Source organism: Phascolarctos cinereus, unplaced genomic scaffold, assembly GCF_003287225.1.
Source record: "Phascolarctos cinereus isolate Bilbo 61053 unplaced genomic scaffold, phaCin_HiC Scaffold_1;HRSCAF=81, whole genome shotgun sequence".
Lineage (NCBI taxonomy): Eukaryota > Metazoa > Chordata > Mammalia > Diprotodontia > Phascolarctidae > Phascolarctos > Phascolarctos cinereus.
Window position 1 is genome coordinate 1,813,543 of NW_027555514.1, and position 19,479 is coordinate 1,833,021.

Here is a 19,479-nt window from a genome sequence, read left to right on the forward strand (position 1 = left end):
TCTGGGGGCCACAGACACCAGGAGGCAGCACTGAGGAGGGAGCAGTCCTTGAGACCCCCACCACCTGGATGGTGGGCTTGCTTCTGCTCCCACAGAGAAAAGCAGGAAGAGTTTGTGAGGATCCTGGCCAGAGGCCTTAGGCACCCAGGTGGGAGCCCCCCAGGAGCCGTTGGGCCAGGCTTGCTCCAATGCCCCAGCAAGGTTGTTCCATGCAGGAGTGGCTGGGGATCCCTCAGAGAGAGCAGCCACCCTGTCCTTTGAGCATCTTACAGTGCACGTGGAGGCTCCCATTGGAACCATTCTGATCCAACACACATTTGTTGGTAGAGCAAAAGCTTCCTGAGGACAGGCACATTTTTCTCACTTGTATTCCAAGGCCTCTCACAGGACAGGCAGATGGGAGAGGGGCAGGGGATGGACAGACATCCATGAGAGAGGTCTGGGAGCCAGAGGGCCCAGGAGATGAGAGGTGGAGAGGAAGTGTGGTGGGAGAGAAGAGGAGGGTCAGGATGCTTGGGAATGATGCCAGTGAGCTCATCTCACCAAGGCTAGGCAGCCAGCCTGCACCTGAGCAAGAATCCCCCTCGGGTATCCAGCCCTGGGCTGCTGTGTGACTGTGACCCTGCACAAATGTACCCCCTGCCTCATTTAATGTAGTCACCACTCACACAATCGGAGGAAATGGACGGCTGTCACTCTTTTCAAAGCAAGCACACAAAGAGCAGCTCAGACCCAGGACCCCACCCCTCAAGCAGCTGACATTCTGCTGCACCAGCTGCCTGGGGGCCAGCTTTTATTCACCTGGGCATTAGGTAGAATGGAAGATCCCTGAGGGCCAGGGCCAGGTCATGCTTTGCCTTCCTATAGGAAGCACCTATCATGGGGACTGGCACACAGTCGGTGCTTAATAAATGCTCGTGATCATTTGGCATCTCAAGGTCTGCTCAGGATAACCTCAGCAGAGCTAAGCTTCAAGGCACCGACAGAATCAGTCAGTAGACCACCTAGGCACTATGCTAAGTACCGGGGGTGCAAAGAAAGGCAAATCCACAGTCCGTGCCTTCAAGGAGTTCCACACAGACAGAAGGTAACTGTGGAGGGGAAGTGGGGAGCGGGAGGGGCTGGCCTCTGAAGAAGGTAGAATTACAAAACCACATCACCTGCAATCTACATAGACCTAGCAGCAGCACCCCAGAAGCCACGGAGCACAGCCCACTCATTTCTCCCAGATGGGGGAACTGAGGCCAAGAAGTGACTTGCCCAGGGTCACACAGGGAAGAGGCAGCAGAGCTGGAATCTGGTCCTCCACCAGACGAGAAGGCTGGTCCCACGCTTTCCACTTGGGAAGGTGCTAACTTACCGACTCGGCGCTCTCCAGCTCCTCTAGCTCTGTGGGGGTGGCCACAGTTCCTCTTAGCTTAGTACCAAATCCAGAATGAAGAACTGAGGAGCCCAGAATCTGGTCGAGGTAAGAGTTAAAGTCCTCACAGATTTTTTGGAGCAATTTGTCCTCCAGGGCTGCCAAGAGAAATGGGAGACTTAAGACACGAGGCTGACCCCCTGAAGGTGGCTGGCCCCTTCCTCCTCAGCCTTCCAGGCTACATGTCTCAGACTGGTGAAGGGGGAGGGAGGAAGTCCCCCAACGACCTCGCCAGTCAAGAAGGCCTCCTTCCCAAGGAGCAGACTGCCTTGGTCCAGAAGGATTTGTGGAACGCCTGCCCTGGTGGCTGAGGGCTCTAGCTAACCCCCACCCCAGCCTCGTGGGCTCTGAATGTCCATGACTCCCACGTCTCTGGCCTTTGTTTGGGATGAGATCTTGAAGACACTTTTCCTCAGGGACACGAGATATTCTGCTCACCCTATGTCAGTAAAACAGGTTTGCTTTGCAACCCAATGTAGTTTATTCTATGCATTTAAAATGAGACTTTATTTATAGCAGCTCTTTTCTGGGGGCAAAGAATTAGAAACTGAGGGGATGACCATTAGTCGGGGAATGGCTGATCAAGTTGTGATACGTGTTTATGGTGGGATACTATGGGAAAGACTTGCATGGGCTGATACAAAGTGACATGTACTGTGTACAAAGTAACAGCAATATTGTGCTGCGAGTGACTTAGCTCTTCTCAGCAATACAACAACCCAAGACAATCCTGAAGGACTTACGATGAAATATGCCCAGAGAAAGAACTGACAGGATCTGAATACAGACTGAAGCACGCTTTTTTTTTTTACTTCCTTTGTTTTTCTTGAGGGTTTTTTTTTTGGTCTATGTTTTCTTTCATACCATGACTGTTACAGAAATGTTTTGCATGACTACACATGTAGAGCCTATATTAAATTGTTTGCCTTCTCAATGAGAGAGAAAGGGGGAGAATTTGGAACTCAAAGTTTTAAGAATGAATGTGAAAAATGTTTTTTACATGTAAAGGGGAAAAATAAAATACTAAAAAGGAAAAAGAAGGATTTTGAGAAGGGGTTGTCTGTAGGCCTCACCAGACTGCCCAAGCGACCCACAACATACAAAAGGTGAGGAACCCCGGGCATTGCTTAAGCTGGGACAAACCAGTGACCACTGGGCTGCAAGGAAGAGGAGATGCCACGAGAGGGGTTTGATGTGTGTGTGGCTGGGATGGGGGGCCCCAGGAAAAGGAGAAGGTCCAGGCCTCAGACCACTGCTGAGGGAAGATAGCATCAAACAGGATCCCTGGCGGGGTGAGGAATAGGGCTGAAAGCAGCCTCAGCTGCATGGATTCCCGAATAAAACACACTTGATATTAAACCTACAAGGTAGCCCTCTATCCGAGCTGGTAGCTCAGTGGATGGAGTGCCAGCCTCAGAGTCAGGAAGGCCTGAATTCAAATCCAGTCTCTGACACTTCCTGGCAATGTGACCCTGGACAAGTCACTTCACCTGTCTGCCTCCATTTTTTCAGCTGTAAAATGGAGATATAACCAACATCCCAGGGTTGTTGTGAGGACCAGACTCTGAGAAGGCTTTCAATGCCCAGAGAGTTGAAAGCGCTTCTTTACCCAAGGCCACATCCCCAGCTAGGAGCAAATCTGGCCCCAGATGAACTTTCTTTTTGGGCTCCCCCCAGGCCTGGCCTCAAGGAGTGTCCATTCTCCCAGGACCTTCCCAGGCCACGGGCCACAGACTGTGGCTGTGGATTTTTCTTGATTCCCTCCTCTTAGAGTCTGGGCATTGGTGACATCCGAGGATGGCCCGAAGGCAGCTCACCTGACCTCACCTTGCAGGCAGACATCCAGGTGAGAGCCTCCCATCTGACATTAGCGTGGGCAGGTAGCTAGGAAGTATGGCTTTGTCTCCCAGAGTGGGCGGCTCAGCCTGTCATCTGTGGGCATGGTTGGTTCAGGGGCTGGGCAGGGCATGCTTTGTTTGACATGAGTGGCTGGCACGGTGGATCATTGGCCAGCCACTTCCCCAGAGTTCACAGGGGATTTGTGGTCTTTTGTGCGCTGGGGCTCTTCCTCCTTCCCTCCCTTCCTCCCAGGTGTGTAGAAGGCTGTGTACTGTGGTGGGAAGTCAGGAGACCTAATCTTGAGGGGGACACTGGCTGTGTGACCGTGGCTGAGTCCCTGCCCCTTGGTGCCACCTGTGACTCTCACTGGGTTTGTCAGCTCGTCTCCGGAGCCCAGAGCCTGAGGCAGTCCTTGTCCTTTGGAAGTCCTGCCCACTCCCTGCTGGGCAGGCATGGCATGGCCCGCTCCAGGGAGGCCCTGGCATCATGTTTCCCCTGCTGGCTCACCAGGCTCTGGGGGTGAATGAGGAGGGGCCCTGTCAGTGTTCCTGGGGCTGGCAATGGCCCAAGCTAAGATAAAGCAAGGCACCTCCCAATGTGCCCGCACAGATGACAAGTAGGCGCAGGGCATGGCCCGGAGTGCAGCCAGCACCAGGAGCTACAGGGCCAAACACAGGGAAAGGCTTCAAGCCTGGCAGCCTTGGGCATGGACCTTGTGCCAGTAGGGGAGGGCCCTGGTCCTGCTTGGCAACACAGGCCAGGGCTAGGAGCTCTGGGGAAGGTACAAGGTGCTAACATCAGCTCCTTTCAAGGCAAAGTGGAATCAGCTGCCTTTGGAGGTAATGAGTTCCCCATCTCTGGGAGTCTTTAGAAAATGGCTACAAGGCAAGCACTTATTAAGCACCTACTGTCTACCAGGCCCCATACTGGGTACCGGGGCAGCAAAGGCAGGAACCAAGCAGTGCCTTCCCCTAAGGAGCTTCCAGCCCTCTCTCTCCTGGCTTTCCCAACTCCCTTCTGGGGAGGGAATTCCTTGGGGATCATGGGCATGCCTCCCTGGCTGGGGCAGTGGGGAGAAGATGGGGTGCAGGCTTAGGCTCCCCTTACCTGGGAGGGTTAGGAAGTCATCGATCTGGTAGACATGCTCACTGTCAGGGTCTGTGGCAATCAGGTCCATTTCTAGGCGGAAGACCTCAAAGTTGGGGTCATTCTCCTTCACCACGCCGATCACAAAGACCTCTACACTGGAGGCATTGGCCTTCTTCACCACCTGCTCCAGGTTCAACTCGTCACGGGTGTCCGCTTGCCCATCAGTGATGACCAAGGCCACCTTCCTCACCGAAGGCCTGGCAGACTGGAACATGGTGTTGGCCACATGTAGCGCGGAAGCCGTGTAGGTGCCTTCCCCCAGGTACGGCATGGCGTCCACGGTGCTCCAGAGGCGGTCCTTGCCGGAGAAGTGCTTAAGGTCGGCCACCACCTCCACTTTGTGACTGTAGTTGATGAGGCCCATGCGGGCACTGGCGTGCTCCATGGCCACACGCTCAATGAGCTTCTTGACAAAGTCTTTGATGAGTTGGAAGTTCTCTGGCCCCACACTCTCGGAGCTGTCAATCACGAACACCAGCTCCAAGGGACTCTCCCTACACTTGGCCCCACAGCCTGCAAGACCAGGATGGTATAGGTGAGCCTCCTGGGCAGCTGGGAGAGAAAGCCCTCAGGACCCCTGGCCCTGGGAGCCCAGAGCTGCCCCCCACCCCCGGCCGGCCAAGCCTCTGGCTCTGGACATTGCCCAATGGTGCAGCCCACAGTCCCCCTGGCTAGCTGAGCCTCTGGCCCTGGACTGGATGCTGCCTGATGGTGCAGCCCAGAGCCCTGGGAGTGTCCCCACCCCCCACCGTTGGCTGAGCCTCTGGCCCTCGACTAGATACTCCCCGAGGGTGCAGCTCAGAGAGGCTGTGAATGAGTATCACAGGGCAGGTTGGTAAGGATGGGGGACCCAGAACAAAGGATGTGGGGCAAGGCCCAGGCTGCTCCCTATCCACCCCCCCAATACATGCCGTACTACAGGTCGTGGAACCCCTGCGGGCTCAGCTGGGCTCAATCCCAGGGCCTCCAGCCACTTTCTGCCAGGCGTGTCTATCACTGACCTGTCAGGGGGAGCCCCAGGCTCTGGGCCTAGCCCTAGGGCAGTGTTGTGGGCTAGGGAGGAATCTATCCACACTGTTGTTAATAATAATAATAGCTGCTATTCAAATGAGGTTAACTAAGTGCCAGGCCCAGGACTGGGCTCTCCTGTCCTCTGACCCTCCCAACGATCCTGGGAGGCAGGTGTTATTATTATCTCCATTTTACAGATGAGCAAACAGAAGCCCACGAGGGTTAAGTGACTTGCTCAGGGTCACACAGCTGGTAACTCTCTGAGGCTGGATTTGAACTCAGGTCTTCCTGACTCCAGGCTCAGTGCTCTATTCCACCAACAGCTGCTCATGTGAATATCGGAAAACGAGTTATTGCTTCATTCCCCATTTCAAATCTTACCACATATTTCAATCAGCAGTTTGATAATTTCTTCTCTCTGGAAGGAAAAAAAAAGAGAAAACAATCATTTGTTCCAAAGGTATAGACACAGCTCTGCCGGCAGCTGGAGTTACCACCAACACAGGCCTGAGCGCCTGTGCACATGCATGTGCAAGCACTCGTGTCACGTGTCCATGCATGTTATGTGTGTGCAATGTGTTGTGTGTGTACATGCATTGTCGCATCCACATGTACACGTGTTGTATGTGCATCGCACTGTATTGTACTTATGGGCACAGTGTTATGTCCATATGTATACTGTGTTGTGTGTGCATGTACACGGGTCCCCTGGCAATCTCACCATATCATGAACCCGTCAGAGCCCTGCCCGTGAGTTTCGGGCACTGTCCTCACGCCATCCAACTGAGGCCCATTGCCTCTGGTGACCTTGCCGCCCTCCCCAGGCTTCCACAGTTCCTAGGCCTGCTGTGCTGGGCAGAGGGGAGGGGGGCCTGGTGAGGGGCCTTTGAGTGGCTGTCAATCAAACTGTAGTCCACGTGCTATTCTCTAGGTCAGGCTCGCACCCTGCTTAGCCATGCCTGGGAACATCTTTGCCAACCCCCACGGGCTCCTTGGAAGGTGGGAGAACAGTCCCCTGCCTTGTTCCAGCCAGAGTGCTAGGCCTCAGTCATGCCTGGAACCAGGAGGCTGCTCTTCAGGGATAACAGGGTCAGACCTCCTTAGAAAGGGAGGAACCTCTAGAGACGGATCATAGCTGCTGGAGGAGAGGGGTCAGCCAGGCAGAGAGGGGTGGGGAGAATGCACCTGGGGTGCAGCTATGGTTTGGGGTGCTGGGGAACCAGAAGCCTAGTTTGGTAGCTTATTATTTCACCTAAGGATAATTGCTAATCGGGGCTTTCTAGGAAGCTGAACGCCTTCAAGTGCTCCCAGCACCCTGTCACCATCAGCGCCCGGGGACAAAGCCCAGTCTCTCTGTCCTAGTTAGGATCTGAGCTGCCCTCCATGGCACTTCTTAGAGGCGCAGGATTTGGGCTTCCTTTCCACATTTACACCAGACTCCCAGTGCCTCCAGAGTAATGTTAGGACCCATAGGCCATTTGTGGTAAGGGGGCTGGGGGGGGTGAAGCATAACAGTAAGCCCACGGCTTTGTAAAGGCAACATGGCCACCCCACCTTGGGAATGAGCGCAGATACTCACAGTGAGTCCAAGGTCCCCTTTGGGTCCTGGCAGGCCCTAGGGAGCAAGAAGACAGTAACCATGAGCACACACTGCACACTTTTTACTAAGAAACAGGCCCACGAGGCCCCCAAACTAGCTTGCCTGTCTTCCTGGGGCTCCAGGCTCGCCGATCTCGCCCTGGTCTCCTTTCTTCCCCATGTCCCCTTGGCTGCCGGGCTCACCCTGATCAACACAGCAGAGACACAACAGTCATAGCAGGACAGGGAGGTGCTAACCCTGATAAGAGCAACTCTAAAGCCAGAGTCCCTGCAGGCAGCCTCTTGGCCCGAGGGCCTCCTTCATGTGCACAAGACCACACCACACTGGCATGGCTTGTTTTCCCTTCTCGCGTGCCCACGTCGACTTCCAGGATGATTCGTAGATGTGGGAGCCGGGGCACCCACCCGTGGATCAGACAGTGTCTCTGAGATGCCCTGGCCCAGAGCCTGGCCTATCATGGTCCTGCCCAGACAGGGATGTAGGCCTCTCTCTGTCTCTGTCTCCCTCTCTCTGTGTCTGCCTCTGTCTCTCTGTCTCTGTGTCTGTCTCTCCCTCCCCACCATCTCTCTGTCTCTGTCTCCCTCCCTCCTTCCTCCTACTCCCCTCTTTCCCAGGTTCTGACTCCGAAGGGCCGGATGGAGTTTGGAAGGAGTTTTGGAAAGGGAGGCATCTCCAGATCAGGCCTGGGAGGTTTTCTAAAATGTAAAGAAAAAAGATCAGGAAAAGAAGCCATGGATCCAGTGGCCGACACTTACCTTTTGGCCAGGCAGGCCATGGCCCATGGCACCCTTCTGCCCCTGAGGGCCCTGGGGGCCCTGCTCCCCCTGCAAGAACACAGCAAGAACACGTTTTCTCCCCATTCTCTGAAAAGGCGGGCAGGTCCTCCTGGGGAACTCAGTAGATCCCCTGTGTGCCCAGCAGATCCTCCCACTGTGACCCAGCAGATCCCCATGTCCTAGCAGATCTCCATGTATAACTCAGTTGATCCCCCTCTGGGACCCAGAAGATCCCTCATGTGGCCCAAGAGGTCCCTCCTCTATGCCTCAGAAGATCTCCATGTATAACTTAATTGATCTCCCAATGTGTGCTAGCAGATCCCTCTCTATGTCTCAACAGATCCCCCTCTGTACCTGAGAAGATCCCCCTGTGTCCCAGCAGATCCCCCTCTGTGACCCAGCAGATCTCTCATGTGACCCAACAGATTCCCTCCTCTGTACCTCAGAAGATCTCCATGTATAACTCAGTTGATCTCCCTCTGTGTCCTAGCAGATCCCCCCTCTGTACCTCAGCAGGTCTCCATGTGCTTGACTGACTCACTTGTGCCCGTCCCTCCCTAAGGCTCAGGGAGACCTGCTCCCCCCTTCCCCTGTGCATTTCCTGCCCTCCCTGCTCCTGCTTCCCCAGGTTCCCCCACAGCTGCCTCTTCTGATGGGGGAAGGATTTTGAGAATGAGGGGAGTGATAATGGTGGCCTTTCCACATGATCTCTCACTTGATTCTTTTTCACGAGAACATGGACAAGTCTCTGGCGTGGAGTCTCCCTGACTGAAGCTGTTTGCCGCTGACTGCGCCCTGCTCTCCTCTCCATGTCAGGCCCCCTGATGGGGCAGGCAGCTAGCATACTGTCCGCTCTCTTAGCTCAGGGAGGGAAGCCCCTCCCAGCTCAGCCCCTCACTCCCGGCCTTTCTAAGGCCTCAGTTCTCTCATCTGTAAGATGGGGGCCCTGGAAGGGAGCATGGAGGCCATGGAGGCCAAGCCCTCATTTTACCAATGAGGAAACTGAGGCAGTTTGCCCAGGGCCACAAGTGAGTAGGCGTCTAAGGCAGGATTAGTCCCTGGCATTCCCACCTCCAGACTGGCTAAGGAGTCTAGACTTTGCCTTGGGGGCAGTGGGGGGGGAAGGAGAGGCCATTGAAGGTGTCTGAGCGTGGGGTAGTAACAGAATGACAGCCGTGACAGAGGGAACTTTATCTGGCAGGGAGGTGCAGGAAACAAGAAATGAGGAGGCCAGAAGGCCAGGAAGGAACCCATCTGAGTAACTGAGGGTGAGCGCTAGCATCCCGGCCGCTCCCCCAGAGAATGAGAGGGGGTCAGAGCGACTCAGGTTGGGGCCTAGGAGGTGCTGGTGCCCATGACAGAAGCAGAGAGGTGAGGCTGGGAGGAGAGGTCAGCCCCAGGCTCGCCTGGAAGTGATGATCAGCAGGGCCTGCAACGAGGCCAGAGCCAGGGCAGGCTGCCCCGTGGGGAGCTGACCACACCTCTTCACGAGTGAGGCCACTGGAGCAGAGCGACCTCGGGGGCATGACTGTGGACAGAGGAGAGCAGAAAGAGAGAAAACGTACTGGACCTTCAGGGGCACAGTCGGCAAGGGGCTGGGAGGGGGGAGAGGCCCAGGGAGAGAAGACAGCAAAGGGGGAGAACGGGGATGGCCTGAGCATCACAGGAATTGGGGGGTGGGCCGGCAGATCCGATCCTGAGAGGCAGGAGGGAGGGCTGACCTCTGAGAAAGCCCAGGCCTGAGGCAGGGGGGCAGGAGCTAAGGAGCCAATAGGATCAGAATCGGGAGTTGTTTGGCACACAGTTGGTGCTGTATAAATGTCAGTGAAGATGGGAGTGCAAGGTAAGAGGCTAAGGAAGAGAGCGCAGAGCCGCAGACTCTGGGGAGGGTCTGTGCTCAGCATCAGGGACACAGGCTGAGCTTGTGGACAGAGCGGGGGAGGCCAGAAAGGGGATCACTGAAGAGGCAGTGGCCTAAGGAGGAGAAAGCTGGGACCATCAAGAAGTCAGTCAGCGTGCATTTATAGATCACTGCCTGTATACCAGGCACTGTGCTGAGGAAGCCTTGAGAGCAAAGAAAGGCCCAAGCTGTGTGCCAGCATCAATCCAACAGACGAGTTGGGAGCCATGCATGACCACGGTCACGTTGGCCCCACAGGGCGGCTGCCTTGATCGGAGCATGGCCCTCCATCTGTCTCTGTCTGGCTCCCACGGCTGTTCTTAATAAGTCCTTGCTGACTGTATCACTCATTGGATAATTCATCGTGTTCTAGGCTGTGACACAGAACTCTGTATTGTTACTTAAGGATTTTTTTTTTTGAAGTTTGACCTTCCTGGGGTTTATCCCTTCTCTACGCAGATGAATTGTGGCTCCCCAAGGGCCGGGTGTTGGGGGTTTCTCCATCAATATTTGCTAAATCAACTCAGACAGGAAGTCAGGTCATTCAGCCTTGGGGGGGGTGGTAAAACACATCCCCCTCTCATTTAATGTTTCCAGGCTAAATATTTGATCATCAGTATGTGGATAATTGTCTTAAGACCCCACCCCACAAAACGGGAGCCATCGCCAAGGGCTATCACTTCTGCTGGGGTTCTAGAGACCTCAGTAACTGAAAAGGCCCCAGATACTGAGATCAGCTTGGGGGCAGGGCACCACTAGGCCACTGAGGCTTCGATTCCAAGGCAGGCCTCCTCAGCATGAGTTCGTGGGGTGGCAACCTGGAACCACTCACAAGCTGCCGGCTGGGTATCCACTAAGCAGCTTGTGTCTCACCTAAAGGTGGTGTTCCTTTTCCAAGTCAGGTTGCTCCAGTCCTGCTTAGGGCCGGTGTCTAGCCTTCATTCCTGCAGCCCCCCATGCCCATCTCCTTGGGCCCTGGGAAAGTGCCCAGGCAGGAGGCATGCCCTGCTCACTCACCTTTGCACCCTGTGTGCCATAGCCTGGGGGGCCGGGGGGCCCAGGCAAACCTTTCTGACCAAGGGAGCCCTATTAGAGAGAAAGGGTAAGAGGTCAAGAAACACGCTGCCCTCTAAGCCCCCCTCCCCAACACTGTCCTGAGCTCTGATCAGGACAAGCCAAGGAACCACTGGGAACAAGGCAAGACCCTGCCCTCAGCCTCCCTTTGCAGCGCTTCTCACCCCCACTGTCTGTGCTGGGCATCCAGGGTCCTCACATTCTCCCCTTCCCCTACAAGGGCTTGCTCCCAGGAAAGGGTTATTCACACTAAAATGTAATGGACTGATAAGGCCTAACTGGGCAGGAGGGGAGGGATTTCCTTTTTAATGGGAGACTCACCCTCCCTCCATATCCACCCCCTCAACACTCCCACACTGGAAGAGCCTCCAGCCCACACTATAGAATGATCTGTTAAGAAGGCTGTGGATGTTTAATCTGGAAAAAGGAAGGCTGAGACAGAGGCCCTGGTGGCTGGCTTCAAGTACTTGAAGACCTGCCATGGGGAGGCATGGGGAGGAGCAGGGAGGCCAGGCCTGGGACCTATGAACAGGCGGGGAGGCAGGCGTGGCCTGGATATCTGAGAAAATGCAACGGTCACAGCATCTCTGAGGGGGAAGGGACCTTCAAGGCCTCCTCAGGCCTTTGAGGGCACCAAGGGCTGAACATCTGGCCTCTCCTGGGATGGGGAGCTCACCCCCTCCAGAGCCAGCTCTCTGTGCATCAAGCTCCCTTTGAATGGATTTTCTCACCAGAGTGTGTGTTCTTGAGGCTACTTAGCTATTCACACACACACACACACAAATGGACTTATACACACTTATGCACACACTGAGACCTGTACTACTTCTTATGGAATAAGAACCCCAGCTATTTGGCTTTGGGGGGTGGTTGGGGAAAGAGAGGCCTCTGTGGTTGCCTGGTAACTGAAGGCCCCCAGCACTGCTGTGCCAGGCTCAGTGACTGTTCTGTGACAAGACAGAGAAAGCCTGATCCTGTTCAGCCTTGCTGGGTGGATAAAAAACGAAGGAAAGGGAAGAAAAGAGAGCTCCCCTCCCCTGCATCTCTATTCCCCCCCTCCCCTGCTTTCCTATCCTCTCTTGTGTCTGCCTCTGTCTCTCTCTCTCTCTCTCTCTGTCTTTGTCTCTATCTCTGCTTCTCTCTTCCCCCTCTCTGTCTCTGCGTCTATTTCTGCCTCTGTCTCTCTCTCTCTCTGTCTTTGCCTCTGTGTTTGTCCTTCTCTGTCTCTTTCTCTGTCTCTCGGTCTCTGCCCTTGCCCTCCTCTGTCTGTCTATACCCTCCCCCTTATCCCTGGTTGGGGTGGTGGCAGGGCCTGTGATACTGACCATCTCTGGGGCCAGTGTGACAGGCTAACTGCACTGGCCTTTCTCAGGAGCCGACTGGGCTTAGCACCTTTGGCCACTCCCCAGTGGAAGCCAATGCAAAAGGCCCCTTCCTCCTCCTCCTTCCTCCAGGGGCCCTCAGCAGTTGCCTTAGAAACCAAATCCAGCCAATGAAGGCATCATTTTGACCGCATCTTTGCCACTACAACCAATTTGCTTAAAGGGGCCTGGACTCACTGGAGCTTCAGTGTCATTTCACTAAAGCTCCGGGGGGAGGGGCCAGTCGAGGGAGAATCTCCAAGTCCACTTTCTCTAAGAATTAACAGATAAAGCTCCTAACAGGAGGAAAGCACCTGGGGAAAGTCCAAACTACTCTTCCCTCAGCACCCAGATTGCCCAAATGCTGACCTTTGGTCCCTGGCTTCCTATGCCCCGAGGTCCAGAGGGTCCAGGAGGGCCTCTCCCACCAGGTTCTCCCTGAAAAGACACCAAGTACAGAGAGACATTTGCATATCTCTTGACAAAGCCAAGTTCATAACACAGTACTTACTTCAGGCCAAAAGACATCTTTAAGCCCTCGGGCTAAGGTTCTGTCCCGCTTTGAGGTGCTGGTTACTCAAGCTCTGATGGCTGTTTGCCCATTAAACATTTCTGTCTCCATGCCCAGTCCAACCAGCCCAACCCCTTCCCACTCAGCATCCACCCTCAATACGGCTGCAGAGCATCCTTGTCACTTTTAAATCACACAAACAACGCAGAGCCTGAGCTGGACCAAATCAAATAGGTCTGTTATTGTTGTTACAGGTTCATGCTACATTTAGGGAAAGGGAATATTTTTTAGATCCCTTCTTGTGCGCTTTCTGCATCCCCTTCCTCAGCCTCCTGGATGCAGTCCTTCCTGCGTGCACAAGGACTCCCCTGCAGCACCAGGTGGACAGCTGCCCTGGGGACAGGGGCGGGCAGAGAAGAAGAGGCAATGCAGAAAACCATTGGTTACTGGACACTGGGCTCTTTGTAGGAAGGATGGGTAAGCCAGGCTGCTCCCTCACACACCAACTCCTCCAATCCTATCCTGAAATGAGGACTGGGCTGGAGGGTCAGATGGACTTTCCCCTGGGCTCCTACCTTCTCTAATTGCCTCCCCCTTTGACCAGCCCCATCCTGTTTGACAGACTCCTGGGCCTATTCAGAAAGCACCTGGGCTTAACAAGGCTGTGGAGCTCCACATTAGGAAACATGGTTCAGGGCAACCATGAAGTCACTGGTACTCAGATCTTGCCCCCAGAACACCAGACAGGTGAGGCTAGACATCGGCTGACCAGGATCCACAGACTGAGAGCTAGGAGGGCACTTCACATATGAGGAGCCTGAAACCCAGAAGGGTGCATGGAGTTGTCCAAGATGACCCAGACAGTGAACAGTGAGATTGGAAACCATGGCTGCGGACTGCAAAGCCAGGACTCTGTCTACCGTCCCATGCTAGCCAAGCCTCGGCAACGTGCATCGATCAGACTCCCGCTATGTGTCAGGCGCTGCGCTAAGTGCAAGGGCTCACAGGAAGGCAGAGGACAGGCACTACTCTCAGGAAGCTTAGAGTCTAGTGGGCGAGGTCACAAACAAGCTGCTGATGGGACAGACCAGAGATCATCGCAGAGGGAAAGCGCCAGAATTTTGATTGGGGCAGCGGGTGTCACAGTGAAGAGGGTGCCAGCCCTGGATTCAGGAAGACCTGAGTTCAAACCTGGCCTCAGACACTCACTGGCTTTGTGACCCTGGGCAAGTCACTACCTTGTGTTCACCTCAGTTTCCTCATCTGTAAAATGGAGATAGTAATAGCCCCTCCTTCCCTGGGTTGTTGTGAGGATCCAAACAGATAATTGTAAAGTACGGGGTAGGCACTATAGAAATGTTAGTTGTTATTATTATTAATTCTCATCTTGATTTAGTCTTCCTATTTCTTGTGGTCTGATGTAGCACTTCTGTCCGGAGCCTCTGCCAAGCTATTAATTCTCCTCCCAAGTCTGCCCTCCCAATCTCTCGTTTCTTTTTCTAGTTCTTTCCCATACTGTTCTCATTTCGTTTGTAACATTATTTTGACTCTTAAAAATTGGCTACATCATTTCTTCTAGGAATTTAAATTGATCTTGCTGGTTAGCTATGTTTTCCTTTGAGGCTTTGCTGGTCAGTATTTTAGAGGTTTTCTCTTCTTTGGGGTTTGTGCCTTGGGCATCCCTGACACCATAGTAACATTTTTATTTACCAGATTGGGACTTTGTACTAGGGTCAGGCTCTGCACACTCCTGGTGGGACTGTCACAGCCCTGGCTTATCTTTCAGAAATCATTTCCTGGGTTCTTCGGGGATCTGAGGGCTGGTGTGGTCAAGGTAGCTGCAGACTTTCAGCACACCCTTAGTGGTCTGGCCACGGGCAGTCTGATCACTGCCCTCCTGGACTTTTCAGGCCCTGGGTCCTCATCTGGGTTGAGGCAACAACTGTGCAGAGCTGCCTCTGGGTTCTGCAGCAGCCAGTCACTGGCCCAGCTCTGTCTGGGAGCCAGGAGGATCTACAGGTCTAGAGTGTCAGAGGTGCCTGCTCACCCCTGCTCTACATCCAGGAACTGAGTCGAGGGGCCCGTTAAGGAGTCAGAGAACTAGCACCTCCACTGCTGGCCTGCCCTGGTTCTGAGCCGAGCCTGAATCCTGGAGACATGCCCTGGAGCCAGCACATCAGCATCGCAGCCCTGTCTGGTGGCTGGATGCTGAATCCTGGATCTCCTCTTGGGGTCTTGAGCCTGTCCGTGAAAACCTTGCCCCATCCTGTCCAGCCCCAACTGCAGCTGCCCCCAAAACACCCACACCTCAGACATCCCCTGACTTTGGAGGCACATCTGTCGGCCGCCAGCCACCAATGCCCAAAAGGGCCCATCAGCTTCCAGGAAGGAGAAGAAGTGCTAGATTGAATAGGGGAAACAAAGATTGGCTTCTTGCGAGGAGGTGCTGGGAACGTCACGGAACAAGATCAAGGCGTAGCAGAGGCAGAGTCCACATGCCACACTGGCCCTGGACCATCCAGGCGACCAAGACCAAGAAGGGGAGCCCCTGTGGGTGACTGGGGAGCATGGACAAGCGCACAAGGACCCATGGCAGAGTACTCTGAGGCCACAAGTGCCACATTCGTGGACATGTGGAAGCCCTGTGAATGTTATCCCACTCCTGCCAGCCATGAAGCAAGAGACTGTCAGAGTCCCTCACGTGGCTGCGCCACTTCCTCTCTTACCTTTGCTCCAGGGTCTCCTATTCCCCGTAAGCCCATGGGTCCAGGGGGGCCTGGGAGTCCTCGAGGACCCTAATGTGAAACAAGAACAAAAAGAGTGATGCGCCCTCCTAACCTGAGCTTCATGAAGCCACAGGCAGGTTCTCCTGCTGGTGGCTCAGTTGACAACATTCTGTGTCACCAGGTTCCTGTGTGTGCAGTCACAGCAGGGGGATCCACCCCACACCCCCTTTCCTATGGAGTCCTGCACTGTGCTTGGATCATGGACGTGGAGGCAGGACTGGACTGTCCTCAGAGCGGGCTGGAGGGATGCATGGAGCCCACCTGGAGAACCCAAAGGAAGGGCCAGGGGTCCCCAGAAGCCTGAGGAATTCCAAGGTGTGTGTGTGGGGGGTCTGCTGCAGCCCCTCAGTCAATCAGATTCCAAATACAAGAAATGGCGATTGCCAATCCAGGGAACACAAGGTTTGTCCTGGTGGTTCTGGGCAGACCAGAAGAAGGGCATCAGCAACACTTGTTGATTCATTGATATGCCCTCCACGGATTGGCAAAAGCTGGCCAGAGTGGGTTTCCATTGAGAGCTACTAGGCTATATGTTATCTTTTGATGCTATAATTTCAACTTAAATGAGGTTAATAGGTTGACAATATTTTCCCTTTTTTCTTAGAAAAATATTCTCTATCATCTCCATTTTTTAAAAAGTTGGACGCAAGCAATAAAGGGTAACCCCCAGCATGTGGGGTAGATTTAATTTGGAGGATTTACAGAGAGACATGGTTAAGAATCTCATGGCATGAGTGGTAGGGGGCTAGGGCAGAGGCAGAGCTCCCCCCATGAGGGCTAGGGCAGAGGCAGAGCCTCTCCTAGGGGCTCAAGGAGCCATGCAAAGATCTAGATCCCTTTGGGCCCAGACCACTCGGAAAGGTGCATCCTCTAGTCAAGCACCCTGCTCCCGTGGTTCTTCCATATGCCGGCTTTGCTAAATACAGCACCCTGCAGACATCAAGCCAGCAAGAATCCACTTGGCTTCCCACTGATCCTTCAGCCAGAGGCTCCCTCACCTCTCCTAATGGGAGGGAAGACACGTGCACACTTACGGTCACTCCAGGATAGCCATCACCCTTGGGGCCTGGAGCCCCCTCAGGGCCTTGAGGACCTTGGGCACCCTGGGGAGAACCCAACAGCAAACATCCAATGAGTGATGCCATAATCAACATTACTTAGCCAATCCCAAGCTCCAGATATTCTTGCCAGATGCTACCCCAAGAATGCTCCCAGGGCTCAGTCAGCAGACCTCCTGGGGATGCCCCAGGCCACAACTGTGCTCCTTTGGAGTCAGTGGGGCAGGACCCAAAATGGACGTGAGCCAGGACCAAAACATCACCCAGAGCGTGAGTGAGAGCAAAGGGAGCTGCTGCCAGGACTCCAGCTTCTATTGTCCAAGCCCAGCTGTGCTCTGGAATGCAGGGGTGAGAAATTCTGAGCTGCTGAGGTTAGATCCCGGAAATTCCAAACTCTAGAACTTTTAAGCCAGAGGAAAGGATAAAACAACTCAGAGCTTCCGAGTCACAGGTGACCCAGGGGTATGTAAGAGGCCCCTTCCGGAACTGGCCGTGGTCTGTGTAGCCCCATCTGCAGCACAGACCCACCACAGCCAGGCTCAAATGGAGGGGCTGCTACAAAGCTGTGATGCAAGGCGTGATACATGGGGCAGAAAGGTCTCTGGGGAAGGGGGCGCGGGCAGCGCTGTGGCCAGGCTTGCCCAGAGCCTTGGTCTGGGAGACAGAGGGCAGCGGGGCCCAGGTGTCCCTTCCCCCACACTTTACCAGCCAGCCCTTTGAGTTAGACATTGGGAAAGGCAGAAGAGAGGGACCATTGCTGGAACATGTGTCTGTTTTACAAAATGGAGCTGGGGGAAGGGAAGGCAAAAAGAAGCCATCTGACCATTTCACATTCTCCTTATGGGACCCTGGACACACACACATCGCTCTCCTTCTCTCTGCTTCAGTTTCCTCATCCATAAAATGAGACTAATAATAGTACCAACCTCTGAGGGTTGGGCAACTGGGTGGTGCAGAGGACAGAGTACTGGGCTTGGAATCAGGAAGACTCACCTTCCTGAAGTCAAACCTGCCCCCAGACACTTACTAGCTGTGTGACCTTGGACAAGTCACTTCACCCTGTGTGCCTCAGTTTCCTCATCTGTAAAATGAGCTGGAGAAGAAAACGACAAGCCACTCCAGTATCTTTGCTGAGAAACCCCAAATGGGGTGACAACATTTGTCAAGTGTTTTGCAAACCTAAAGTGCTAGAGGAAAGCTAATTATCATGATTAAATTCCACCAAAGGCCCAAGGATTGGGAATTCCACTCTCTATTTCAGCCTTGGGAGTAGCAGCCCTAGCAGCGCTAAGTAAGAGCATTGCTATAGCACTTCACAATTATTGTCCCCTTTTATTCTTACAACCCCTGGAGGTGTGGGTTGTACCGATGAGGCAGAGGTAAAGTGACTTATCCAGGGTCACAGAGCAATCATCTGGGGCAGGATTTGAACTCAGATCTTCCTAACTCCTCTCCCCACTCTTCCCCTCAGTATAGCATGGGTGTGAGGGTGGATTTTCCCTTCCTTCGGCCATCCAGAGAAACGAGCCCTTCTGCCTAGAGCAGTGAGTTGGAGGGGAGAGAAAAGGAGGGAATGGGGCTGAATGGTACCTTAGGGCCTCGGATGGAAACTCCAGGTTCTCCTTTGAAGCCTGGCCTCCCGATCTCTCCTCTGTCTCCCTACACACACAAACATACCTGGTCATTCACTACCTCCGGTCACCAGAGAAGATGGGAGGGCTGCAGCCTCTGAGGCCTCGAGCCTGGACAGGCCTGAGGGGCTGACCACAGCTTAGCAGGGCCTGGAGCAAAGCAAGGGCTATCTACTGATGGACTCAGGAAAGACCGAGTGGGACTGTGGAGTTGCGGTCTGAGCCAGGGACCAGGAGGCCTGGGCTCCAGGCCCAGACTTAATGGGCGATGTGACCAAAGAAGCCCAAGCCCTTTCTGGCCTGCAGCTCACTGACAGATGGGGCTGCAGATGCTTCTGCTCCCGCCCTCCCAGGCCTGATGGGCTGGAGGATGGGGCCCCTTCCTCCCACATCTGTCCTTTGTGGGCTCATAAAGAGTCAGCTCCATGGAGCTTACAGCATCACCCCTGCCCCAGGCGGTAGGGAGAAAATCTCCCATTTTCACGGTCTAAGAAATGGCCATAGTGAGCACCACAGAATCCCCAGGCCGTCATCCCACTGGTGAAGACCTCAAGATCTAGAGAGAGAGGCCAGAATTCAGGTGCGCTCACGATTGTCTCTGGCCAGCTGCAGCCCGTGGCTGGGGCAGCCCTTGCCCAGCCCCTTCCTCCCAAAGGGCTCAGCCTGCCCTTCACCTCAAACAACCAGGAGAACATCTGTACCTTTGGCCCAGGAGGCCCTTGAATCGATGCCCCAGGCATGCCAAAGGGCCCCAGGATGCCAGGCTCGCCCTGCGGGTGAAAACCAAAAGATCCCCCTTAACAAAGGTCATGTCGACAGCTCTGCACTGCTGTGAAGACCTGGTCAGACCTAGAAAGGACCTTGCAGGCCATGAAGGCCAGCCTTCCTGATTGGGAAAAAGGAGGACATAAGACTGGGTCTGTGTCACCTCAGGCTTAAGGGGCCGACCGCTGCCAGGGACACCTGAAGAGGTCGGCCAAGGAAACTGCAGGAAGAGAATTGTAGCTCAGTCAGGTGTGGCCCTCCTTTGACAGTGAGCCAGGTGACCTTGGGCAAGTCATTTCAATGTTCTGAGCCTCAGTTTACTCTACTGTATAATAGGGTTCAGCTAAATTAGGACTAAGGTGCTCTGCCATTCAGCAGCACCTAGACTGGAAAAGGTGGGTCCCAGAATCACATACTGCCTGTGTATGTGCTTGGGGGAGGGGGCATCATCCCATTCTGCCTCCAACTGGGGCAGCTTCTCTCCACCATAAGGTCTAACCTTGGCTGGAAGGCCAGGGACAGATCCCAAACTTGCCCAGCCCAAGGGACCGCTCCCAACAGACCCAAAGATTCTACTGCAGGGAGCAGAGCCAGCCTT

General features: G+C 54.4%; 1 protein-coding gene across 4 annotated transcripts in view; it reads right to left on the reverse strand.

Moving 5' to 3' along the window:
• The window catches only part of COL28A1 (collagen type XXVIII alpha 1 chain), an 81,774-nt gene that overhangs the window by 10,136 nt on the left and 52,159 nt on the right, over positions 1 to 19,479 (reverse strand). For all 4 annotated transcript variants that reach the window (XM_021000067.2, XM_021000066.2, XM_021000071.2 and 1 more), the window contains exons 22-33: positions 18,818 to 18,886; positions 18,076 to 18,144; positions 16,462 to 16,530; positions 15,368 to 15,436; positions 12,500 to 12,568; positions 10,713 to 10,781; positions 7,775 to 7,843; positions 7,122 to 7,202; positions 6,999 to 7,034; positions 5,801 to 5,837; positions 4,367 to 4,921; positions 1,361 to 1,518 (exon numbers count right to left, since the gene is read on the reverse strand). In XM_021000067.2, coding sequence (XP_020855726.1) covers positions 1,361 to 1,518; positions 4,367 to 4,921; positions 5,801 to 5,837; positions 6,999 to 7,034; positions 7,122 to 7,202; positions 7,775 to 7,843; positions 10,713 to 10,781; positions 12,500 to 12,568; positions 15,368 to 15,436; positions 16,462 to 16,530; positions 18,076 to 18,144; positions 18,818 to 18,886 — 1,350 coding nt within the window. The remainder of the gene's footprint in view (positions 1 to 1,360; positions 1,519 to 4,366; positions 4,922 to 5,800; positions 5,838 to 6,998; positions 7,035 to 7,121; positions 7,203 to 7,774; positions 7,844 to 10,712; positions 10,782 to 12,499; positions 12,569 to 15,367; positions 15,437 to 16,461; positions 16,531 to 18,075; positions 18,145 to 18,817; positions 18,887 to 19,479) is intronic.